A 25,183-nucleotide genomic window follows, 5' to 3' on the forward strand; every position below is an offset into this window, starting at 1 on the left:
GTAATATGGTCAAGGAAGGGGGCAAGTTTGAGTGTGTAAGTGATTATGGGTACGGCCCTGGGGGCGCGAAAGACCAGGAGACTGAGTGGGAGGGGTGTGTCTGGATTGTCTGGATGTGGCTTTGAGGTTTTCTGTGTGATTGGAAGAATGAAGAAAAAAGAGAAGCAAAAAAGTGGAAAGTCTGGACGTCTGGACATATGGAATGGAAACGAGGCGAGAAGGGGAAGGAGCGAGAAGCGAGGAATGAGGAAAGAAGGACAGCAGTAGCAGCGAGATATTAGAGTGGAACACAAGACGAGACAGGCGACGAGGAAGGGGCAGGGGCGTGCCCGTTGTGTGTGGTGTGGGAGTGTGTTTGGAAGCGTCGATCGTGGTGCAGAGTTGGTGGGGAGAGACTACACAGTCGGAGGGAAGGAGAGACCCTTCAGACAGAGGTTTGCTCTTGCTCTCTGGAAGTCTGTGAGAGTCTCGAGGAAGGAGCCATGGGCCAAGGACGTGGAAGAGGAAGGAGGGGGGGGGGGGTGGCAAAGATGTCAGGTCGAAATTATGAGCATACGCGGTATGGGAAGACAGGGCGGTTTGGTAGTCATGAGGCAAGCTTGGGGGGGAGGGGGGAAAGGGAAGGTTGTTGGACAGGGGTGTGCCAGTAGCGGGTGGCTAAGACGATGTGCAGAGGGAGAGAAAAGAGTAGAGAGTGAGAGAGCGTAGAGCGCGCTCAGACCGGCGTTTGGCTCAATGGGTTATTTTGGGGGAAGGCAGGGGTTGCTTGTGTTTGGGCGTATCGGATTGGGCAGCGCCTGAGGAAGGAACCGGGGGAGGGGGGACAGTGAGGGAAGCTGAATGAGGAAAGAGAGAAACCAAAATCAAAAATCAAAAAAATCAAGGGCAGTTGCAACAAAACGAGCAGGAACGTACCTCGCACTGGAAGGAGACCATGGTGGCTGCTGGATTGGGCGGTTTCGGCTACAACGGTGATTTGCTGAAGCGTGTTGACGTTGACCAGTTTCTGTCGCCGCCACGGAAAAGCTGTAACTTGGGCCGGCGGTACTCGGCGTTGGCGACGGCTGCGTTGGCGGTCTCTGCTTTGCTGTTGGGTTTTTTCTTGTTTGCTTTCTTCCTTTCCGTCTAGGGCCGTATTGCTTGTGCAGAAAGTGAGGTGTGCAACAATCCAATTGGCTGGTGGTGCCCAATGAGCGAGAGCGTTCTGGCCGTCGGATGCGTGTTTAGTCTGCTGTTTTCGCCTCTCGGAAGCAGGGAAAATATGCAGAATGCAATATGTCGTCAAATATTTTTGGAGACAAGCCTGACGAGACTGCAAACGACGCTGGAGCAATGCGAAGAAGTGGAGGTCAGGCTCTGTTGGCGTGCAGATGGCCCTGGCGTTGTGCAGATTATCGGGGCTTCTGGGCGTTTCTTTGGGCGATGTCGTGGGATTGGGACGCAAAAGATGCCGCATAAACGTCCAAACAGGGCTCATTAAAGGCCCAAGACCTAAAAGACTCAAAAGACCCAAAACGGAGAAGATGGGCAGAGCCAAGTATGTGCAAGTATTTGGGCAAAGCTAGTCGACCCGGCCGGAAAAAAAGAGATGCGAAGAAGAGGCAATGATCAGTGATCCGTGCTATGGACGAGAATGAAGGACAAGACGCAACAGTCGCGGTGACGCAAGGGGGTTGTGCCGTTCTTCAAAGACGAGTATGTTTAGACGACCTGCCTGAAGCAGACTGAGAATGGCAAAGGGAGAGGAGGCGAGGAGGAGTAGAGTACACAAGGGATGAGGCTGTTTGGGTGCGAGTGAGGACAGCAAATGGAGAATGAGACGAGAAGGCTGGACACTGAGCGCGATGTTGATATGCTGAACCGGAAATGCTGCGATGAGAATATGATGCCAGACGCAGTGAGAAGAGGCGGAGCAGGCGGTGGCCTGTGAGGTGTCAAGAAAGAAGACGTTCAACTCCTTCGATTCTACACGAATCTCTGCGTGCCGTGGGGGGTGTCGTTTGTCGTGCGGTTTGTGGTTGAGAAGCAAAAGTTTGACCTGTCGTTGAAGTTTTTTTTTGTCCGCCTCTTTTTTTCGCCCTGAACCTGCGATGTGGAGATAGTGAGGAAAATAAATAGGAAAAATAGGAAATTTAATAGGTAAAAAGGTAGACAGGCCCACTTATTTAGCGGAACAACTTGCCACTTAGTCTCACTGGGCAACGCCGTTTGACGGCAGCAGCCAGGCGGGAGAAGCCCCAGTCCAGAGCCACGCCAGAGACTAGGCCGGTTTGCGGAAGGTACGCAGTACAGAGGTACGACATACTGGCAGCATCAGATCAGTGCATCGAAACTGTAGTGTTCACGAACGCGTCGCAACACATCACGACACAGTGCTATCGCGTTGTTGGCAACATCACGTGACGTAACATACATCACTACAGCATCGTGCACGCTCGCCTGCAGCGATGCCCAAGCGCTGGTTGCACGGCAGCGTGCAGTGTACATTGTGATGGACGACGGGCGGGGGCGGCGGCCTATCTGCCTACGACGTGTCTGCTCACGTTCTATGGGAGTACACTCTGTCGTGTACCGTTGTTGCCGGGGCATACGAACAGCAACGAGAACAGTAAGCGGCAGCAGCTATGGCCATACTGGGAAGACAGCAACTGTAGACAATAGACGACAGCCAGCAGACAGCTGACATGCGTCTGCAGAAAAGCGTGCATTAACCAAACGAGCATTGGCATCGATGGCAGAGGAAGCAGCTTGCATATGCAAATACCCGGATTGGGGTGAATCTGAAAGAGGTGTTGTGACGGTTGAGGTACGGAGTACAACATACTTTCTCTCATATCATTTTGTCGCAACCCGCGCGTGTGGAAATACTGCAAATAGTCTGGGTCTACGAGGAAGTGCATGACGAAATATAGTGCGGAATGTTTCGACGAAACATGCAATTTTGCAGATTGTTGCTGTCCACTGCCTTTTGGTTCGTCGACCTATGAGCATCCCATGCGTGAACAGACAGTAAAACAACACTGGAGACGGAATGACAAAATGTTCAAGGCGCGCCATGGCCCGCCCGATTGGTACGGGAGCAAGTTGTTGGGGGCTGTTATTAGTACAACAAATGTCGACATGGTGGCTTGGCCCGTGTTTTCTTTCTTTTCCCTATTTTTTCTCTTTCTATTCTAGCAACTCCGCGACCAATGGACCTGTGGCATCCACAGTTCTGACGTGCTTTGCACAAGATGGTGTAGTGGGCTGTGGTCTCTGTTGCTGGATTTGGCAGTCTGATATGGGCTGTGTTTTGAGATTCGGCGCGTTTGGTTGTCTGTTCGTCGAGGCGGAGGGGCGTGAATGCAGCAAAGTCAGAAGAGAGGGGTCCCATCCTCTTACCAGTCGCGCGGATCGAGGATGATATGAAGCAAAGAGGCAAAAGAGGTACGTGGAAAGGAAAAAAGAGAACCACAACAATGTATATAGCTGTTTAGATGAAGTGGCCCTTTAAGCGGGCGCCTTTGTCTTGAATGTATCCTTTTCACCCCGGCACCTTCTTCTTTTTGATCAGTTGCTTACAGCACTATACTGTCTTATGCCCTCTTTTTTGAATATATCCAGTCCGGTGGAAACGTGGATGTTCTCTACAGATATGTGTCACTTATTGATATATTTGTAATTAAGGGTAAATTCGTAAACGGAGCGCAACAAAATGTGTCCACCACCGCTCTCCAGTCGTCAAGTGTGGCCCAATGCCGTAGTGTCTCCCACAATGTCTTGCTTCGAGAGTTTGTGTGTCCCAGCATCCAGTGTCTTGTGTCTCGTGCCCTGTCCGAATCGACCTTGTGTTCTGCTGTCTCGGGTGGCCAAGTGAGCATCTCTATGGGATACGCGAGTCTAGTGCGTCTCTTGGCCGGGAAGACAGACGATGTCGAAAGTGTCACGAGATATTGGTCTGATGATCGCAGTAGGCAGACGCAATGCTCTACTAGTTTAATCTTCTTTTGTTTTTTTCTAAAGAAGCTCCAAACTTGATTATTTTGTATCTTATCCTGGCCGAGGTTCATCTTTCCCACTCCGTAATATGTCTTACAGCTCTTCATAGCTACCGATCGTCCTCCCCCCTCCCCTTCCGCAAATGTCTTATTTGATGATCCTCTAACGGCAAGTATTTCGTACTGATGGCGCGTCTTGTCCTAAGGGCATCCCGTCGCAAAACTTGTTTTCTCTCATTTTTATGACATTTTACTGAAGCGTTGAAATGCTCTAGTCCTCATGTCCATGCCGCTCCCATGCCTATACCATGCCCTTTCTCCCCTTCCTCCCCCAACGTTCTCATTCCAGCATTACCCGCTCACCTTCTTAATGAAGAATGATCTTCTCATGTCTTGTTTTGCCTGTAATTCTATTTCCCCCTTAGAAAACGGTGGCTTTGAGCACCGAGGCAAGGGGAGAAATGTAAACAGCAATATCGATTAAAGAGAAGAAGCTGAAAGACACACTTTTGTAGTCATCTCGTTCAGGAACAGGAGCTGGAGGGGCTGTCGACCCCTGCTCGTCCCCAAGGTCAGGTCAGTTTTCTTCCATACACGCCCCCCCTTTTCGTTACGAACGCAAAGTGTTTCATGTGCTTACCCTCCTGCTTTTCGCTCATTTTTCAGCTTTTCTGATGCGATGCGAATGTGCTTGTTCGTAGCGTCTTTACGGGCCATTTATCTTTACTTCGCAGGCCTGCTCATTTGTTCCCCGTGGTGAACAAAAAGACGACGACCCGTTGTAAGCAGAGAAAACGAGAGAAACCACCAGACCGATCCCCGTGGACGTGCAGCATGCAAAGGCGATCCAAACGACCGAAAAGAGAGTAATGCGCCTGGGCAAAGCGCGCCCGTTCCTTTGAAGTGGTGCGCGTCTAACCAACGAAAGCGCGGCGATGAGTACGAAGTACTACCTCGCACTAACATCGCAAATGGTGTGTAGATGGTGTGGTATGCTGCAAGACAAGGAGGGAAAAGGAGACACCAGCGGAGCGCATGACCTCCTATCCACGCTGTGTCTGTCCTTGTGTGCAGAGTACGACGTACTTGTGTCTCTTGGACTCGTCTTTGTGTCCATCTTCTATGGCCTCATGAGGACAGCGCGCGAGCGACAGTGTCCGTCCAGGCCCATCAAGACCAAGACAGGCCGTCACCCATCACCGCCATCGCCCATCTCCCCATGTCGCCATCCCAGGTATCGTCATCGCGGGCCCATCCTCGCTCTGCCGTGTCCGGTGACGTCGTTGTCCCCTCATGCTGTCTCTCTCTCCCACCTCTTCTCACTCTGTCTTCATGTCTGCCCCTCTGCCCCCTTCTTGCCCCCTGACTCGTCGTTCGTGTACGGACAGTCAGCTCCCATATCTGGTCACATCGTAATTTTAACGAGCACGAGGTGGTGTCGCTAAACGTCGCGGGAGCTCTCACTCTCTCTGATCTCCTCAGTAGCTCCCCAATAGCACCAAATCCGGACCCTCCATCTCCCCCAGTCTCCTTTTTTCCCCTCTGTCTCCTCGTCCCGATCACGACCTGGGCGCGTGCGCGACCGAGAATCTAATTTAACGTCCTGGGCTTGTGGTCGCGAGGCGGCGCTCCTACGCGACTGTGTGTTGGCGCTAAACCACGGACCCCTGTCTCTGGTAAGGTGGACGATGCCGACAGAGGACAAGCGGGAACGAGAAGACGACTGACAGCCTATCATGCGGGCCGCCATTGGGTTTTTGTTGGTATCCGGTTTAAATGAAGCGAAAATTGCCCTATGCCTGTTTGAGACTGAGAAAACGCGGCGCATCTGTCCATGTTCGTACCTTGCATATGTTCTCGCCGTATTTCGATGAGATCGAAGGGAAAGCTGGATAATGTGGAAGCTCGCTTTTCGCCAACAAACAGAGTAATTCGTACGATTGATGTGGTATGAGAGTGCTTCTTGGTCTCGCTCTGGAAGAAGATGAGGATCTGTCCATGGCCTGATGGCCTTGCTTTTCGAACAAAGGAAGGAGTGGACAAGAAACTGGCGGAAGGAACGACTGGTCGAACATCAACTTATCAAGAAACCAAACAAGCATCACGTAACTACCGATGCTGCGTCCGACCGCTTTCCAGTCTCTGCGTCCCTGTGCCTTTGCACCTCTGTGCCTATGCACCTGGTGTCTGTCTGTCTGCTTGGACCCTGAACGTTACGGTCGCTTCTGCCGTCTGCCGAGGCGCTCTGACCGCCTTTCGTCTTCTGTCCTCCTCCTGTTACAAATGACTCCTCCTATTCTCCTTTCATTTCTCTGTGCTTCATGCTCCTCTTCTGCCCAGAAACGCTGCGGTCCGGCAGAATACAAAATGCGCCGCTGCAACAGGTGTAACCAACTGCCTGAGCACCTGTTTGCGTCGTTTGGCTCCATCTACAGTGTAGCTCCAGACTGCAGGAACCCCATTCAAGCTCTATGACACTTTGGCGGTCAAGCCTCGTGTATGTTTTCGGCAAGAGCTAGGGGGTTTAGACTCTCTGGTAAAGGGCGAAAAGGGAAAGAGAAACCAAGGAGCAAACGCTTGCTCCACAAATGGTAATTGTGTTGCTCCTGTCATAGAGAAAGAGCGGGAAAAAGGTGCACAGGGAAAGAGCGAACGAAAGGCAGAAAAGCACAACAAACCCGGCATCGCATCGTCTGCTTCTGCTTCTCTGCTTCTGCTTCTCTGCTTCTGCTTCTGCTTCTCTGCTTCTCTGCTTCTCTGCTTCTCTGCTTCTCTGCTTCTCTGCTTCTCTGCTTCTCTGCTTCTCTTCTTCCGTCTCGTTTCTTCATTCGCCCTCATTGCTTCACTGTCCCTCGCCCTGCCCATTGCTGCACTTTCGCCCGGCAGCGCACAGCCGTCCTAGTACCGACTTCTCGCACAGCTTCCTACACCGCCAGCCAAGCTTCGCATCAATTCGTCGATAGGAACCTCTCGGACACACAGCCAGGATTGCTGCGACAAATTGTCTACCCAAAAGACACAGCGAGCATCTCCAAAACGAGATTCACTAGCCCAGTCAGAGACAGAAAGGAGTTATTATTTCATTTTTCATCATTCTATGCGCTGGCCGACGCGATCGGTCTCTGTCGGATGCGACGAAAAAAGTAAGAAGACTGCGCCAAAAACCAACCACAAGCTAGCAGAGCTCCCACGGTTTCCCTTTAGCTTTGTCTTGCCTCGTGTCCTAGGCTCCCCACACCACAGCTGCATGAGCACTAAAGAGCTAACCGGCGTCGCTTCCTTCTCGCAGGAGCCTCGATTTTCGATCAACGTCCAAAGGACTCGATTCCGACAGCGACACCAACGACAGCAAGAACAAGAACAAAAACAAAAACAGCAGTCTTCTCAACATCCGCACTACAAACAGCCTCGACGTGCCCCAAACGCAACCCGCCTCGTCGGCCTCGTCCATCACCACGTCCTCTACGACGATGAGCTCGCCTCCCTCCGGCTCGGGTGGAGGTGCTGTGACGGCCACCTTTCTCGAGCAGACTGTCTCGCTGCTTGGGTCGGCCGCTTCCTACATGCGCCTGCCGGCCATTGCATCGACTGTACGTCTGCCATGCCATGCCGGGCGAATGTGCTGAAACTCCGCCGCACAGTACAGAGAACTGACCTGTCGCGTAGGGCGTCGCTGCTGTCCTCACATCCCTCCTCTACTTTAAGCAAAAGTGAGTTCTACACTGCGCCTGGTTCAAACCCTATCGAACCATTGAACTCTTCGGGGCGTATGGACATCATCCCCCATTGTTGCAGATGTGCTAACAGGCACTCTTCGCCCTCCAGAGCCCTCATCTACCCGTCGCACGTCCCCGCCAACGCACGCAACGACATCCCGAGCCCCAAGCAGTTTGGCCTCACCGACTTTGAGGAGCTGGTCATTCCCACCGACGACGGCGAGAAGCTCGCCGCCTTCTACATTCGCGGTCCCCGCGGCCCGGCCGAGGCACGAAACAGCCGCCATGCCCGCACCACCGTCATCATGTTCCACGGCAACGCGGGCAACATTGGCCACCGCCTGCCCATTGCCCGCATGCTGCGCCATCTCGTCGGCTGCAACATCTTCATGCTCGAGTACCGCGGCTACGGCAGCTCCACGGGCGAGGCGGGCGAGTCCGGCCTGAGCGTCGACGCCCAGACTGCGCTCGACTACCTGCGCAACCGCGCCGAGACCAGCACCCACAAGTTTATTGTTTACGGCCAGAGCCTCGGCGGCGCCGTCTCCATCCGCCTCGTTGCCGACAACCAGCAACAGGGCGACGTCGTCGGGCTCATTCTCGAAAACACGTTTCTCAGCATGCGTAAGCTGATCCCCCAGATCCTACCGCCTGCCCGCTACCTGACGCTGCTGTGCCACCAAGTCTGGCCGAGCGATTCCGTCATTCCGACCATCACAAAAGTACCCATTCTGTTCCTGAGTGGCCTCAAGGACGAGATCGTGCCGCCCAGCCACATGCGCCAGCTGTACGACTTGTCGCAGGCGCCCAACAAGATCTGGAAGCCGCTGCCGCTGGGCGACCACAACTCGAGCGTGCTCGAGGAGGGCTACTTTGAGGCCATTGCCGACTTTATCGCCTCGGCCACCGACGAGGGCCCGACTGAAAAGCCTTTGTTATAGTTATAGGACGGGGTTCCATCCTCGCCCTGCAGACCTTGATACCCCCCTCCGCTGCGCGTGCAGGAAAGAAGTTTCCTATTTTGTTCTTCTTTTCTTTTCTTCTCCTTTGTCTTCTTGATCTGCCATCTTGTCCTTCACGTCACTCGTTTAGACACATTCCACAGCGTGTCAATCTTCACCTCTCGTTCGCCTTTTTTATTTCTTTGTACATACGATTTTCGAGGCGCACTCTCTATTGGGTAGTTTGTGCAATTCGTGTAACTCGTTTTTCTTTGCGTTTTGCTTTTGTCACTAGGCTGGCCAATCCGACTTTCTTTGCGTTGCTTGCTCGTTTTGGATAGGATCGATGAATACACTACACAGGTCATAGCATACACGGTATTGCGGTATTTCACATAAATTCACACTTGGAACCGTTCGTCTTTTCTTCCTTCTTTTCGTTTCGTATACGATTCTTCTCCGTGGCGTGTCTAAACATTCAAAATACCAAAATAACTATTCCTATATAGTGGTGCGTACATGCGTTCCTCCATTTTGGTTCTACCGATTGGATTTTCACTCGCCATTCTTTTTTGGTCTTTTTTCTTGTAAAAAAAACTTCGTAATCCCCCCCCCCCGGGTTTACTCCAGCTTCAGGGCCTCAAACTGCTGCACGGTCTGCTCCAGCTGCTGCACCTCGCTCTCCTGCTCCGCCAGTCTCTGCTGGTCGGCCTCCTGCGTCGCCGCCGCCACCTTTTCCTTGTACGTCGCATCGCCCACCAGCTTGCGCGTCTTGGCCGCGTTCGCCGACGCCTTGCTGAGCTTCGTCTGCGCCTTCTTGATCTCCGCGTCGAGGTCCACGTGGCCCTTGACGTGCAAGAAGACCGAGGCCGCGCCGGACACCTGGACCGCGACGCAGCCCACCGGGCGCGGCGCACCGGGTGTCAGCACGGTGATGCGGGCGCTGCCGCCGGCTTTGCCGAGCAGCGAGCGGATGGCGGGCACCTCCTGGGTGGCGGTGGCGTGGGCGTCGTCGTTGGTGGTCTGGACAAAGACGTCGACGGCGGCGTCCTTGGGCAGCGGGTACTCGACGACGAGCGAGCGGATGCCGCGCGAGGCGTCGAGCACGAGCTGGTAGGCGGCCTCGGCGGCGGGGTTGTCCAACCGGGTGTCGTGTTCCGGGTACGGCGCCACGACAATGGAGGGCGTCGCGTCCTGCGGGCGGCGCGGCAGGCGCTGCCACAGCTCCTCGGTGATAAAGGGCAAAAAGGGGTGGCTCAGCAGCAGGGCCGTCTCGAGCGCGCTGTAGAGCGTCTGCAGGGCCGACTCGCGCTGGGCGGGCGTGCCCTCGGCGATGATGGTCTTGGAGTTCTCGATGAAGACGTCGCAGAGCTCCGCGTACCAAAAGTTGTAGAGGGCGTTGGACGCGTTCTTGAACTCGCGCTCCTCGACGGCGTGGCCAATCTCCTTGGCGGCCTTGTTCATCTTGGCCAGGATCCACAGCTCGGCCAGCGACTCGTCGCCGCCGAGCGTGCGCGTCGCGCGCGGCTGGAAGCTGGCCGCGCCGGTGCTGTGGGCCGCGATATTGCCGAGCACAAACTTGGAGGCGTTCCAGATCTTGTTGCAGAAGCGGCGGTACGCGTGCATGACCTTGATGTCAAAGTTGATGTCGCCGGAGCCCGTGACGTAGTTGGCCAGGCACATGCGCAGGCCGTCGGCGCCGCACTCGGGAATGCCCGCGGGGAAGGCGGTCTTTTGGTACTTGATGGCCTTTTGCACCTCCTGCGGGTCCAGGTTGCCCTTGAGCAGCGACTCGTTGAGCGCCTCGAGGCTGATGCCCGAGATGACGTCGAGCGGGCTGATGACGTTGCCCAGGCTCTTGGACATCTTGCGGCCGTCGGAGTCGCGCACCAGCGGGTGGCAGTACACCTCGTAGAAGGGCACCTTGCCCGTCAGCTTGAGGCTCAGCATGACCATGCGGGCAATCCAGAAGAAGAGAATGTCCCAGCCGGTCTCGAGCATGGACGTGGGGAACAGCTTCTCAAAGTCGGGCGTCGCCTTGGGCCAGCCCAGCGTGGAGAAGGGCCACAGGCCGGACGAGAACCAGGTGTCGAGCACGTCCTCGTCGCGCACGAGGCGGATGGTCTTGCCGGGGAAGGCCTTGGTGGCCTTGGCCCGGGCCTCCGCCTCGGTCTTGGCCGCAAACCAGCGCGTGTTGTCGCCGGCGTCGCTCTCCTCCTCGCCCTCGATGTGGGCCAGGTAGACGGGGCACTGGTGGCCCCACCACAGCTGGCGCGAGATGCACCAGTCGGTGATGTTGGCCATCCAGTGGCGGAAGCTGCGGTCGGCGGACTCGGGCTTGATCTTGAACTGCTTGTCGTCGAGGGCCTGGACGGCCATCTGGGCCATCTCGCCCATGCGCATCCACCACTGCGGCTTGAGCCGCGGCTCCACGACGTCCTTGCTGCGCTCCGACAGGGGCACGACCATGGGGTTGTCCTTCTTGTCGACGTAGAGGCCCAGCTTCTTGAGGTCCTCGGCCACGGCGTAGCGCACGTCGAAGCGCTTCTGGCCGGCGTAGGGCCCGCCGTTCTCGTTGATCAGGCCGTCGTCGGTCAGGATGTTGATGAACTCGAGCTTGTGGCGCTCGCCAATGGCAAAATCGTTGGCGTCGTGCGCGGGCGTGATCTTGACGGCGCCGGACCCGAACTCGCGGTCGACGTAGTCGTCGGCCACAATGGTCATGACGCGGTCCGGGATGAAGGGGTGGACGACGCGCTTGCCGACGAGGTGCTTGTAGCGCTCGTCCTGGGGGTGGACGGCGATGCCGGTGTCGCCGAGCATGGTCTCGAGACGCGTGGTGGCGACCTCAATGGTCTCGTCGGAGCCGGCAATCTGGTACTTGAAGTAGACAATGACGCCGAACTCGACCTTCTTGGCGTAGCCGGGCACGTCGAGCAGGGTGCGGCCGGTCAGCTCCTTGTTGTTGACCTCGAGGTTGGACAGCGCGGTGTTGAGCTTGGAGTCCCAGTTGACGAGGCGGTTGGCGCGGAAGATGGTGCCCTCCTCGTGCAGGCGCACAAACGTCTCCTGGACGGCGGCGCTCAGGTTCTCGTCCATGGTGAAGGCCTCGCGGCTCCAGTCAAAGGAGCCGCCCATCTTGCGCAGGGCGTTGTTGATGTTGGCGTGGTACTGCGTCTTCCAGTCCCAGACGGTCTTGATGAAGGCGTCGCGGCCGAGGTCGTGGCGGGTCTTGCCCTCGCGGCGGTACAGCATGGTCTCGACGACGCTCTGCGTGGCAATGCCGGCGTGGTCGCAGCCGGGCAGCCACAGGGTGGTCTTGCCCTTCATGCGGTAGTAGCGGATCATGATGTCCTGCAGCGAGTCGCCGAGGGCGTGGCCCATGTGCAGCGAGCCGGTGACGTTGGGCGGTGGGTGGGAGATGACGAAGCGGCCGTTGGGGCTCTCCTGGCCGTCGTCGCCAAACTGGGGCTCGAAGAAGCCCGCCTTCTCCCAGTACTCGTACCAGGCGCTCTCGACGGCCACGGGGTTGTACGACTTGTAGTAGGGGTCGTCGAAGCTGCGCAGACGCTTCTTCTCGCCCGCGGGCGTGTCGTTGGTGTAGGGCGCAAGGGTCTCCTCGGCAGCCGCCGCCTTGGGCGCCTTGGCCTTGGCCTTCTTCTCGCCGGCGGCCGCGGCGGCAGCAGGGCCGGCGCTGGCCGTATTTGCAGCAGCGGCAGCCTTCTGGGCCGCCTGCTTCTGCTGGAACTTGGCGAGCTTCTCGGCCTTTTTGCGGTCGCGCTCGGCCTCCTTGTCGGATTTCACTTTCGGGGCGGCCGCCGCAGCAGCATCGCCCTGGGCCGGCGGAGCCTCAGCCGAGGGGTCTGCAGAGCACAATCGTCAGCAATACGACACGCAATGGGGGAAGGAGAGCACGGGCCGTGAACGTACTGGTCGCCATAGTTGCACGTGCACGGAAGATGGTCCGGTTTGTTGCGGGTGACGGGCGCAGCAAGAGCGCGCGGAAGAAGCGAAAGGACGACGTTTTGGCGTCCTCGGAACGAGTTCGTATGGGGGGGTAATGCGTGGAAAGGCAATCGGCCGGGGGTGGATAAGAAAGCGCGGAGCAACAAGGGGCCTTTGGTCGTTCAGCCTCGTCTAGATATATCCGTTTGTTTTGTGCGGATGTTTTTTCGAGGGCCAGTCACACTTTTCGTGAGTCACGCTAATTTTGGTAGGCTCTGGGTTGCTCCTGCCGTTTGCGGGTGCTTTGCGACGGTTCTGGAGCAGTTGCTGCAGCGTGCAGCATGAGGGGCAGCGGGGAAAGAGCAAAAACAGTTTGCGGCAGGCGCTATGGGCTAGGCGGTGAAGCGCGATGGCCAATGGCAGCCAGCAGGAATGAGTGGCTCATTGGCCAATGCCAGGGCTGCTACAAACGGAAAGTGCCAGGGCCTGCATGTGCGGGCACCTGCCTCGCCTCGCCCCAGCTGCATCATAGTCCGCCGGAGGAAAGAGCTCCCTGACAGGCCGTTGGTGTAAGCTCGTGTAAGAAGATACTTCATACTAATCTGCAAACTGTATTACGACGTAATTGGCCCGTCAGAAAACTCTGAATAGCTTCAGGGCGCTCGTGCTGTGAAAGACGGAGAAAACAAGGACGGAGACAACGGAGCCAGACGGTGTTATGCCATGACTCTACATTTTGTCACTATTTTTCTGTTCCCAAAATCCTACACCTCCCTCTCGTCAAAACAACTTTCATGCCGTGACCCAATCTCAAGATTTACAATCGCCTTGTGATGACTCTCTCAGCCTTGCGTCCTCGGTTGGCAGCGGCTGTCGCTGCGCCGTGTGCCGCGCCACGGTGTATGCGATGGTTTTCGTCAACATGCGCGCGGCAGAGCGGCCAGTTCACCGTCGCGGCTTCGCCGTCCACATCCAAAGTGAGTCCAAAGTGAGTCTCTTGCGTGACGTGGTGTGCGACCTGCAACATCTAACAGACACCAGCAAACTGTCCTTGACACCATCCGGTCACGAAAGGAGGCACTGGCAGCACAGAGCCAGGCAGCATCACCAGGCAGTCCTGACAATGCGGCTGTTATACTGGCATCGCCCGATTTTGCGACTTGGCTCGACGACGAGGCGTTTTTGGCCGCTCTGCTCCAGCAGCTGCCATTGAGTCAGCCGAGGAGCAGTGGCGGCACGGAGACGAGTGTCTTGTGCGCCGTTGTGGCCGCCCTGGCGGCGCCACAGACCACAGCGTGCGTCCGTGGAGGACGAGACGAACGGCCGCCCGTTTCGGGCCTGTCCATTGCCTATGGCAACACGGACGCGCTTCTGCCGGACATGTGGCGCGGTGACGACAGCAAGGCAGCGCTCCGGCGCAGCCGCGGGTCCATTGGCAGCGATCTCGACCGGGAGGCGGCGGTGACCGTCCAAGTACCGCCGTTGGCGGGCGCGCAGGCGGACGGCGACGCGTCGCTGCGGGTGACGCTTCCTCTCAGCAACACCATTTTCCAGAACGGCCGGCGGTCGACGCTGCTGGCGAGCCGGTGGCAGACTCTCGAACAGGGTGGCTTCCAACGCCAGACGCTCGAGGCGCGTGACCACCAGCTGATTGTTGCACCGCCGTCATCCTCATCCTCATCCTCAATATCGTCATCATCGTCACCATCGACACAGGATACGACATGCGTGTCTGCGCCCCTATTTGCCCTTTCCGAGCCGCTCCAGATCGCGTCCGGGCTGGGCAACATTGTGCGGCAGGTGTTTGACCGGGACAGCGCCAAGCCCATTCCAGCAGCGCGCGAGCTCGAGGCAGCCATTCCGGCGCTGCTGGCCGCTCGGCGCAGGGCAACCCCCGCGCTACAAGACGGGGCACTGGCGGTCTGGGGCCTCGTGATCCCGGCACCGGCTGTGCCCGTGTACGAGCAGCTCAGGGCGAGGCTGCAGGCACAGCAAGAGTCGCCATTGGACGCCCTGGCCGGCGATGCAGACCACACCCCGGCAGCCGAGCAGCAGGCGGCGGCGCAGGCATCCGCACACTTTACAGAGTTGTTGGCTGCAGGCTGTCGTCTGCACAGAATTTGTGAGTGCCCTTCGCACGTGTTTTTGCTTTTCGGTCTCGTTTCGCAGTTGCTACGTTGTCCTTTGCTATTGCACCCGTCCCTATTTCTGTGCTGTGCTAATATAAATCGCCAGTGAGCGGTGGAGGCGGCTGGGGCCTGAAGCAAGGCCTGCTCTCACTCGATCCCCAGATGAGCCATCCCGCGGCAGCCAGTCTCTCGTCCGTTGCAGCGAGCAGCATCGGTAGCGATGCGTCGTTGCCACAGCAGGCGCCCAAAATCCTCGGCGAGGAGCGTCGTGACGACGAAATGGACGACGAAGCCATGCTCAGCTTCATCCGCTCGTTCAAAAACGAGACGCACATGGGGCCGGACGTGAGCAAGAACGAGAGTGGGAGCGAGGTTGACAGAGCGGGAGGGGCCGTGGATGGCGTGGCGATGCCAGGAGCCTATGTGCAGTTCTTTGTGGCGCCGTTGGCTGCAGCACCAGAAAACGCACAGTCCCTCAATCATGCCAATGCCGAGACCGGCTCCGATGCCAGCGGCTGGTCGATTGCGCTCGGCGCACAAGCTGGCTACGACGGCAGCCCGCCCATTTTGGCGTCTGACGACGACAGCCAAAGTGACCAGGTCGCATTGATCCACAATCATTTCGGTGCCGTCTCCAACCACGGCATCTTTTTGTCCGCTGTTGCGCGCGCGAGAAATGGAGGCAATGGCAGCAATAGCAGCAATGGCAATGGCAGTGGCGCGCACGCGACCCGCACCAAACTCGATGCCCACAATGCCTATGTCTGGGGAAGCATGCACCCGCGGTAGTGCTACATTGCCGGCGAGGAAAGAACGGGACGGGAAAGAAGGGAAGGAACGAGCAGTGGCTTAAAATGGTGGCCAGACAGAGCGCAGAAAACGATATGAGCACACCATCGTTCCAGCTTTGCGCTTTTTAGAACCTCTCAGACCCAAGCCTCTTGTTCTGTACCTATTATAGAGCGCTGGCGACCTAGCTTGCTGCCAGCAAAATCACAAATCACCAGAGGACGGCCTGAACCACTGACCACTTTTAACTCTACAAACAAACGAGCAAATTGGCAGCAATCAAGACATCTCAAGAAACATAGACAAAAGACAAAGACAAAAGTCAGAAAAAATTCAAAATTCAAACTGCTGGACTTCTTCCACACAAAGAACAACAACCGAGTAAGAAAACTGTCGAATCATTCATAGAAGAGATAACCGAAACCCCTCCAAATCGCGCCTTCCTGGAAACTTGTGAATTGCGCCCCATTAGACGACACCGAACGCGCCTTCCCACACAATATCAAAGCCCTTTCCGATCTGACCTTCGCTTCTTTTTGACCCCTATTTTACATTTGTCCTTTTTCTTCACTTGTTTTACTCAGCCTTTTCCCTCCCGTTATCCTCCCCCCATCCGCCCTTCTCACTACCTGCCATGGCTCCTGCACCGACGCTCGCCAAGGTGGGCATCCTGTCCATTGGCGACATGGGCATGGGCATCGCCAAGCTGCTGATCGCCAACGGCTTTTCGGTTGCAACCAACATCGCCGGCCGCAGCCAAGACACCGCTGATCGTGCCAAGGCCGCCAATGTCCAGGTGCTGCCGTCGGATGCGGCCCTGGCCGCCCACTGCGACATTATCTTTTCCGTGGTGCCGCCGCGCGACGCTGTTGAGACCGCCCAGCGCATCGTTGATGCCCTGCCCGCCGCCAACCGCCCGGCGGACCGGCCGCTGTACTTTGCCGATATGAACGCCGTGGCACCGTCGACGTGCAAGACCATTGCCGGCCTGTTTGCCGCCGCAGGGACCAAACCGCCCGTGCACCTGGTTGACGGATGCATCCTGGGCGGGCCTCCGCAGCTGCGGCCGGCCGCAGCCACGCCGCCCGTCGTGACGCCAGCGGCATTGGCATCGGACGGGGCCGACAAGGCCAACTCGTCCGCTCCCGGGACCATCTCGTCCGACGCCGCGGCCCCCCTCGAGTGGTACCGCCCGCTCATGCCCACGTCCGGCCCGCACAACCTCGACGTCTTCCCCACGCTCGCCGCGGCTCTCAACAGCCGGCACATTGCCGACACGATTGGCAGCGCCAGCGGCCTCAAAATGTGCTTTGCCGCCATGTCCAAGGGCTACTCGGCCATTGCCATCCAGGCCTTTACCACGGCGCACAAGCTCGGCGTGCTCGAGGACCTGCAGTGGGCCATGGGCTCGCTGGTGCCGGGCCGCGTCAAGCAGACCGAGGGCGCGCTGACGGGCATGGCGCCCAAGGCCTACCGGTGGGTGCGCGAGATGGAAGAGATTAGCGACACGTTTGCCGAAGAGGCCGGCTTTGCGCCCGACCTGTTCCGGGGCGCCGCGGGCGTATTCAAGGCGGTGGCAGAGGACACCGTGCTGGGGCAAGAAAAGATTGGACAGCGCAAGCGGGGGCGGACGGCCGAGGACGTGGCGTCCGCCATGGCTGAGGGCTTGGACGCGAAGCGGCAGAAGAAGCAAAAGAGGGAAGACTAGCCGACGGCCCAGGGCGTGGCCCAGGGCGTGGAAATGAGAAAGTTATCATGTTATGTCGGGAGGCAACTTTGATTTCTTGATTTCTATGCGTCGTAACTGCTTCTTTGCCGCTCGTCTTGGTTTACTTTAGCGAACCTGCATTTGCAAATCTGAACATTCTGTCTTCTCGTCCGCAAACCTGCTGTTCTGGTTTCAGCCGCATCGATCCGTCTCGTCAACTCACCCATACTGCTGTGCATCGCGATTCTGGCACGCCGAAGAGGCGCCGCCCGTGAGATGTGCCAAGGTGAGATGAACAGGATGCGATACCGTCAAACCAGGGAGCGGCATGCACATCATCTGCATGTTTCAGAGGTGGTGGGATGTACGTTGACGTGGGCATGTGCAACGGCTAGACAATAAGGTGGTTAACGGGTTGTAGACAATCCTGTTGTCGTCCCGATTTGGAGATCGGGTTCTTGCTTCTCTCGTTTGCCCCAGAACCGGTCGGTGAAGCTGCATCCAGACCGAAGTTCGAGCCAATTATGACAGCAGGTCGGTTCACCTTGAGACTGTTGAGGTAGTATGACTTGCCACGAGATGCACAACAGACTCGGTTCGGCTGGTTTCGTTTATGGCGTCCTTTAACTCGTCGTGGCAACTGTGCAGATGTCGTGATGCAGACGGCGCTGACACGACGTAGTTGAATTTGATTTATTGAAATAACAAATCTGAAACGTTGTACTTTTTGTTTTTTGGTATTTTTTTTAAAAAAAAAAATAAAGAGAGAGAATAGTGACGTTTATTATTTAGTAAATATATTTACTTGTAACAAAATGTACTCTTTTTTCACGTTTATTAACGATTTTTTTAAAAAGAAAAAATAAGAAAATGCCCAGTGGAACGTGACAATTCTTTAGAAAACGATAGAGCCAAAAAAAAAAAAAGAAGGGAGACTGCCAAAAATAGCATATATCACATTTTATTATCATATTATCTGAAATTCAAAATTTCTTCGATTTCCCTCGATTTCTTGCTACGCGACGCAAACACGGCAGGAACGGGCAGACGGGCTACCCGTGCGTGTCGTACAAGCCTTATCCTCTTGCCAAAAAACCGGATTTGCAAAGGCGCTTGGCGCCCTTACATCACCGGTTCCTTCCTGTTTGGTGGCCACCACCAGCAGCTGCCGAACCTGTATTTTGACACTTTCTGGACGGCAGGCACGCGGCTGTACTGCAACACAAAACACAATACGTACTGGGAAGGAACAGGTGTGACAACGACGGCTAGGCTCCACTACACTGATCCCTTCCCTTTTCATCCGTCCATCTTCGCATTCTCCATACTTTTGGCTTTTGCCTCTCTTTATACTTTACTCTTGCATGAACGAATTAATACCTCTGCCGCACCTGCAGTCCATTTCTCGCCAGCCTCGCACAATACCGATCGATGGGAAACGAAGACAAAGGGCCAGAAGACCTACGTCCTGACTCTCGTCGTTGTCGACGTATAAAGCGAGGACCCACCTCGCCAGACGTTCTTGTCTCATATATTGGCATCGTCTCCTCTTGATTAACGCAAACAACGGTCCTATCGACTGTCCGGCCATCAAAACTACTTTGCTCGCCGGCATGGCATCCAACACGCTGGCTGAAGAGGCCATATCTAGCGACACCACAGAGCCGGGCGAGAGCCCTGTAAATGGCAGCATACAGAGCGACTCTGACATCGAGGATCATCATCGTCGAGATGGCGACGATGGCAAAGAGGAGCTCAGCGACAGCTTATCACCACCGTCGGGCACTTTGCCGATGTCAAGAACGTTGTCAACACCATCCAACCCGTCGCGACCGGTCCATGCGAGGGATACACCCCGAAGACAAACGAGGACCCAACCACCGAAATATGCGACAGGAACTCAGACGCAGACACAAGCACAAGCACAAATATCGTCGCAAACACAGTCTCAGTCCCAGGCACAAACACACATACCGTCGCAGAGACAGCCTCAGACCCAAACCCGGGCACGGATCCGAACCAGACCATTGCGGCCCTACTCGAAATCGCCACTCGACACTACCGGTATGCCTTACAACGCGACCAGCGTATCCGTTCCTCTCCCACTCCCTCTCGCCATGCCGGCGCCGGCGTCAACAACTCGCACACGACGAATTCGCGCCGCCGCTCTCCCAAAAGTCAGTACGTCGACGGCACCCCCCACACCTTTGAAATCCCGACCGCAGCAAGAACCGCAGCCGGAACCGCTCCTCGACCTGGAGCCACTGCCCTCCCTCGGCCCGATCCTCCTTCCGCCGCCGTTGCCACCTGGCACAGCCCCGCCACGGGCCAAGCTGGCCGTGCAGCTCAAGGTCAACCTCGAGATTGAGGTGGTGATCAAGGCGCGCGTTTGTGGAGATATTTTGCTGTCGGTGTTGTAGGAATGAGGCTGAAACTTGTATACCCTGTAATAATAATGGACGACGCAAAACGGAACGACGGAACGAAGAATGGACGCGGTGGATTCATACACGATAGCATACACGATGCACATACAATAATATAGAGACGGACACGGGACATGGTATTTTTCTTTTGGCAAGTTATTTCCCGCGACACGATAAACCATTTATGTTCCTTTTTTTGAGACTATGTTTTTCGTACTATCCATCTTGAGCCCAAGACGCGCCGTCTCTGTAAAGCATAGAAGCAAAAAAATAATATCAAAAATATTGTACACCCTTGGCTGCCGTCGACCAGCAGCCCGCCTCACAGAATCATATCCGTATCGTCGCCGTCGTCGTGCGCCGCTGCTGCGGCCTCGACGGCCGGTGCAGCGGTGGTGGTGGCGGCGGCGCCGTTGCTGCCCTCGACAAAGTAGTCGGCCATCTCTGCGTCCAGCTCCTCTTGTGTCTTGCGCGGCCGCCGGTTGCCGCCGCCGCCGCCACCGTTCTGGCTGTTGTTGTTGTTGTTGTTGTTGTTGTTGTTGTTGTTGTTGTCAGAACGGCCGTTACCGTTACGGCCGCCTCTCCGCTCACCCGGCCGCCGGCCGCCGTCGCGGCGGCGGGGCGGCGGACTGTGCGACCGCGACAGCCGGCCACTACCACCGCCCCCGGCCGTCGAGCCTGACCCGGGCACGTACCGGTCAATACCGCGGCGTGCTGCCACGGCCAGGCTCGTGCGGCCGTCCTCGTCGTCGTCGTCTTGGCCATCTTGGTCGTCACCGTCATCCCCACCCCGCTTTCTTGGCCGCGAGATGCGCTCGGCCAGTGGCCGGCCGCTCCCAACGGCCACGTTGCCATTGTGGCCGCGCCGTCCGCCGGCCGGCACAATCGACAGTCGAATGGGCTGGCCCTTGGCGTTGGCGCCGTCGAACTCGCGGAGGGCCGCGCGGGCGTCGTCGTGTTCGAGGTAGGTGACGTAGGCGGTGCCCTCGGAGCGGCCGGCGCGGTCGTAGACGAGGTCGACGGCGGCGACAGGGCCGATGCGGGAAAAGAGGCCCTCGAGGTCGTCTTTGGTCAGGTCGTAGTGGAGGTTGTCGACGCGGACGCGCGTGCCACGGGTGCTGGACTCGTTAGACAGGGCGCACCAAGGGCGTGAAACAGAAAGAGACGGAACAGAAGAAGAATCCGAAGAAGGGGGCCTACCGCTCTGGCGATGCACGGCTGCGTGACGCCTTGACATGGTGCTCCGAGTCTGTATGTATGTTAGGAGACGCTCGGCAACGTGGGTGGGTGTCAAGACAAAGCAATAGCCGGCTGGCGTATGTTACCATTGTTGTCGTAACGGTCATGGACCCATTCGCTGAGCAAAAGAAGACACAAGGGTTAGTTGTCTGTCCATTACGCATATCAATAACGTCCACCAAAGTGCAGAGCGGCTCTTACTCGTCAATCTTTCTCGGGTCATCGCGGTAGGACTATAGGAGAGGAGGGGAGGGAGGGACAAAAGGTCGGCAGTTTCCAGGTCAGCGGCGCGGTTTCTGTGAAAGGGTTGTTGAGTTCACATTGTGGGCAGTAGTAGCAACCTGGTAGGTTAGCCAGCACTCTGTCATGGCCATCTGCCCGTGTGCCTTTGGGCCATTCCACCGCCCGTCTTGCCTACCTTTCGGACTCCATCGCGCGGGTAGTCGTCGCGCCGGTCGCGGTCACGCCGTCCGCTGCGACCGCCGTTTCTGTCGTTGCGATCGTTGCGATCGTTGCGGCTGCGGTTGCCACGGCGCTCCGACTGGTGGTGTTAGCAAGACAGGGTCGTTGACAGTACACTGTAAACAGAGGCAAAACGTTGCCAGGGCGGTCGGTCGTCCTCTCTCACCTTGCGCTCGGCGAGGATCTCGTCCAGGCTGACGTCCATGTTGGCCGTCATTGTCTGTTTGGGGCAGGTCGAGGCAGGGGTCAATTGGCTGTCTGGGATAGAGGAGGGTAGTGAGAAAGAAAGTACAATGAATAAGAATGGATAGAGACCACCTGTGCAGTTCCTGCAGTCGATGAGGTGGCGGCAGAAGTTGGTGTGGAAAGGCTGCTGATGATGCAAGAAAAGGAAAAGTAAGAGAGAAAAGTTGCGGAGAGGAAGCAAGACAAGACAGCATCACGTTTTCGGGGCGCTTGCCAGGCCCTGTGCAGGACTGCGGAATGGGGGCTGAGAAGCTAGGGAGGCTGTAATTGGCTACAACCGCAGTGCAATTGGGGCAACCCGTGCAGGGGCCGCAGGGCTTATTTAGTGGGATCTGGCCACCTAGGCTGCTGTAGCTTCAGACGATGGGTTGGTTTTACGGAGCTGTTCTATCCCTGGCCGTTCGACCTACTTCGATCAAAGGAGTTTCTTCTTTTTATTCATCCGACCATATGGTCACCTCGTACACATGTGATTCATAGTCACATTCACGTTCACTCTGTAGGGCCACAAAATAATGGACATTTCTTGCATTTTTTAGCTTCCTTTTTTGTAATTCTTCTTCTTCTATGAAACAGAACCCGATGCCGAGACCCAAATGACGCCGTGGATGGTGAAAATACTAGCAAACAAGAAAAAACGGATCGTGAGCGGTTGGAGAGTTGTGCGTGGGACAGGTCGTTTCTTGCTGGCAGAGTAAAAGCGAAGACGGAAGGCATTGCTTTTCGAATTTTCGGCAACGGGGCGGGTTTGTTGTAAAGGGTTGTCGTCTGCAACAAGGAGAGAAGAGAGAAAAGAGGATGAAGGAGGAGAAAAAAAAAGAAAAGAGACTCAAGACAACGAAATGCATTGAATTGAATTTTAAGGGAAACGAAACAAAAAAAGAGCCGAACCGGTCCTTTTTCTTGCACAGAGACAGAGAACACGGCAGAGGAGAAAGAAAACAAATAATTTCTTGGAGAAGCACAAAAGATAGAATAACAAGACAGTAAATCAGTCGATTGGTAAAGGAAATAGGAACCGAGAAAGTGGTAAAAAGAACCAACGTCCCGCGAGAGAGATTGGTCAAAGTCAATGTTTTGGGGCGTACGAGTGTCGATAAAACAGAGGCGGATTGGCAGGAAGAAGGCAAAAACAAAACACCAACGATCATACAAAAGAAGAGTAATAAAAGCACAGCAAATCATGCACCGTCGTTCGCCGTCGTAAGTCGTACGTCGTGTTCAGAGTTTTATGTTCGTCTTCGTCGTCGAGCGTCGTGGCACTGTGCGTGTTGTGTTCGTTGCGTGTTCTTCTTTGTTGTGGCTGTTGGCGGGCTGTGCTGGTTTCTTCTTCTTGGTACTGGAAAATTAACGGACTTTTGGGGTTGTTGTTGGCGGTTGTCGACAAAAAAAGGACGAGACAGAGCAGGAAGCAGAGGAGCAAAGAAAAAGAGGTCAGGGATAACAAGGAAAATGGAACGGGTGGAGGACAAACGATGACACAATCGAAAATGAAGGTAGTAAAAAAAAAGGAAAATCAAACAATTGTTTCTAAATGCTGGGTCCCGTTTTTTTGTCTCCTCCCTCAAGACAGAATGATCATCTCGTTTCTTCCACGCCGGGGATGAAATGGATCTTCTCTTTTGTCTCCTTAGATCAGGTCGGCCACGTTCATCGGCATCTCCTCAATCTGGGTGCTGTAGAACTGCTCGATCTCGCGCATCATGCGGACGTCCTCGGCGGTGACAAAGTTGATGGCAACACCCTTGCGACCGAAACGACCACCACGGCCGATGCGGTGGATGTAGTTCTCACGGTTGGCGGGCAGATCGTAGTTGATGACCAGCGACACCTGCTGGACATCGATACCACGGGCCAGCAGATCCGTGGCAATCAGGACACGGGACGAGCCCGAGCGGAACTCCTTCATGATCAGGTCGCGCTGGGCCTGGTCCATGTCGCCGTGCATGGCCGAGACGGTGAAGTCGCGGGCGGTCAGCTTGTCGGTGAGCCAGTCGACCTTTCTGCGGGTGTTGCAGAAGATGACGGCCTGGGTGATGGTGACGGTCTCGTACAGATCCGAGAGGGTGTCGAGCTTCCACTCCTCCTTCTCGACGGCAATGTAGAACTGCTTGATACCCTCCAGGGTCAGCTCGTCCTTCTTGACCAGGATGCGGACGGGGTCGCGCATGAACTTGGTGGTGACCTCCAGGACGTCCTGGGGCATGGTGGCGGACAGCAGCACGACCTGGGTGGACTGGGGCAGCAGCTGGAAGATGTCGTAGATCTGCTCGGTGAAGCCGCGAGACAGCATCTCGTCGGCCTCGTCGAGGACGAACATCTTCATGGCGTCGGTCTTGAGGAAGCGGCGCTGAATCATGTCGTGGACGCGGCCGGGGGTGCCGACGACGACCTGGGGGCCGTCCTGCAGGGCCTTCATGTCGTCGCGGACGCTGGTGCCGCCGATGCAGGCGTGGCACTCGACGCTCATAAAGTCGCCAATGGCGACGACGACCTTCTGGATCTGCTGGGCCAGCTCACGGTGGGGGCGAGGATCAGGGCCTGGCACTGCTTGATGTTGGGGTCGATCTTCTGCAGAACCGAGATGGAGAAGGTGGCCGTCTTGCCGGTACCCGACTGGGCCTGGGCAATGACATCGTGGCCCTTGATGACGGGCATGATGGCGCGCTGCTGGATAGCAGACGGGCGCTCGAAACCGTAGGCATAGACACCTGGTGCGTTGGTTAGTGCCTTTCTTTGCTTTTCTTTGGCTTTCTTACGGTCGTCCATCGTTATCTCCGTGGAAGATGCAACTTACCACGCAGGAGGTCGGCCTTGAGGTTCATGTCGTCGAACGAGTCCACGGTCTCATCGTAGTTTGACTCGATCTGTCCTATGGTGGGGGGAAAGGAAAGTTAGCGGCCGGTTTTTCAGGTTCTGGTATTATGTTACCGCGGTCATGTCGTCTCTGTTCTCTTTTCCAAAGTCCATCTGTCTCGTCGCCAGATCTGGCCATCCCCCCTTCCCTGGCCCCATTGACCCCCCCACCCCTTTTCCACTGCCGCCGCAGCGTAACCCCCTGCGGGATGATCCTGCGTACGAGCCGAGTGCAAACTGGCGGACATCCAAAACAGGGGCGAGAAGAGAGCAAGAACGGGTATGGCAGGTGACTGTGATCCGCGCAGACAAACAGAGTTCGAAGGATGCGAAGAGAGAGGAGGGGCAGAGGATGAAAACTTACCCTCGGGAACATCCTCGAGTCCCTTGTCGGTAGCCATATTCGCGGTAGGAGGTGCGGAAAATTCTAGATCTCAAGCGCTGCTTGTGATCTAGAAAATGGGAGGCGGGCGGTTGGTTGCAAAAGAAGCGAAGGTTGACGAAGTGAAAGAATGAAAGAATCCAACGGAAGATTGAATCTGTCCTGCGGATTCCAACCGGTTCCTGGTGGAAGCTGTGGTTTTACAAAGGGTACTGTTCAAAGCAGACAAGACTCTCGTAAAGAATGACGAGAGAACTTCAGAAAGAAAAAGAGGAAGCGAATCCTGTTTTTCTTTGCGGGTGGTGATGGTTGGTTGTGGTTTGTGTTTGTGTTTGGATTGATGTTGAAACGTTTTTTTCGGGGAGCA

The 25,183-nt window shown here is 56.2% G+C and overlaps 8 protein-coding genes across 8 annotated transcripts; 4 read left to right on the forward strand and 4 right to left on the reverse strand.

Moving 5' to 3' along the window:
- Positions 1-7,447: 7,447 nt before the first annotated feature.
- SPSK_09407 (protein bem46) lies at positions 7,448-8,634 on the forward strand (the record flags this gene model as incomplete). The annotated part of the gene is made up of 3 exons (XM_016735980.1): positions 7,448-7,567; positions 7,644-7,687; positions 7,803-8,634. 3 exons carry the CDS (start codon positions 7,448-7,450, stop codon positions 8,632-8,634), a joined length of 996 nt encoding a protein of 331 aa, XP_016588470.1.
- A 621-nt stretch (positions 8,635-9,255) lies between these two features.
- Positions 9,256-12,574, reverse strand: SPSK_08403 (valyl-tRNA synthetase; the record flags this gene model as incomplete). The annotated part of the gene is made up of 2 exons (XM_016735001.1): positions 9,256-12,497; positions 12,565-12,574. The coding sequence occupies 2 exons, from the start codon at positions 12,572-12,574 to the stop codon at positions 9,256-9,258; spliced, it is 3,252 nt and encodes a 1,083-aa protein (XP_016588471.1).
- A 927-nt stretch (positions 12,575-13,501) lies between these two features.
- SPSK_08795 (6-phosphogluconate dehydrogenase) lies at positions 13,502-15,497 on the forward strand (the record flags this gene model as incomplete). Its single annotated transcript, XM_016735382.1, has 3 exons — positions 13,502-13,567; positions 13,621-14,701; positions 14,815-15,497. 3 exons carry the CDS (start codon positions 13,502-13,504, stop codon positions 15,495-15,497), a joined length of 1,830 nt encoding a protein of 609 aa, XP_016588472.1.
- A 634-nt stretch (positions 15,498-16,131) lies between these two features.
- SPSK_09501 (uncharacterized protein) lies at positions 16,132-17,205 on the forward strand (the record flags this gene model as incomplete). The annotated part of the gene is made up of 1 exon (XM_016736073.1): positions 16,132-17,205. The coding sequence occupies one exon, from the start codon at positions 16,132-16,134 to the stop codon at positions 17,203-17,205; it is 1,074 nt and encodes a 357-aa protein (XP_016588473.1).
- Positions 17,206-18,818: 1,613 nt separating this feature from the next.
- Positions 18,819-19,573, forward strand: SPSK_09754 (uncharacterized protein; the record flags this gene model as incomplete). The annotated part of the gene is made up of 2 exons (XM_016736324.1): positions 18,819-18,884; positions 18,971-19,573. 2 exons carry the CDS (start codon positions 18,819-18,821, stop codon positions 19,571-19,573), a joined length of 669 nt encoding a protein of 222 aa, XP_016588474.1.
- Positions 19,574-19,953: 380 nt separating this feature from the next.
- Positions 19,954-20,868, reverse strand: SPSK_09640 (THO complex subunit 4; the record flags this gene model as incomplete). The annotated part of the gene is made up of 1 exon (XM_016736212.1): positions 19,954-20,868. The coding sequence occupies one exon, from the start codon at positions 20,866-20,868 to the stop codon at positions 19,954-19,956; it is 915 nt and encodes a 304-aa protein (XP_016588475.1).
- Positions 20,869-21,234: 366 nt separating this feature from the next.
- SPSK_11016 (uncharacterized protein) lies at positions 21,235-21,549 on the reverse strand (the record flags this gene model as incomplete). Its single annotated transcript, XM_016737236.1, has 2 exons — positions 21,235-21,411; positions 21,499-21,549. The coding sequence occupies 2 exons, from the start codon at positions 21,547-21,549 to the stop codon at positions 21,235-21,237; spliced, it is 228 nt and encodes a 75-aa protein (XP_016588476.1).
- Positions 21,550-23,208: 1,659 nt separating this feature from the next.
- SPSK_11008 (translation initiation factor 4A) lies at positions 23,209-24,835 on the reverse strand (the record flags this gene model as incomplete). Its single annotated transcript, XM_016737229.1, has 4 exons — positions 23,209-24,036; positions 24,099-24,289; positions 24,376-24,450; positions 24,799-24,835. 4 exons carry the CDS (start codon positions 24,833-24,835, stop codon positions 23,209-23,211), a joined length of 1,131 nt encoding a protein of 376 aa, XP_016588477.1.
- Between the last annotated feature and the right edge of the window lie 348 nt (positions 24,836-25,183).

Source organism: Sporothrix schenckii (assembly GCF_000961545.1).
Source record: "Sporothrix schenckii 1099-18 chromosome Unknown Cont44, whole genome shotgun sequence".
Classification (NCBI taxonomy): Eukaryota; Fungi; Ascomycota; class Sordariomycetes; order Ophiostomatales; family Ophiostomataceae; genus Sporothrix; species Sporothrix schenckii.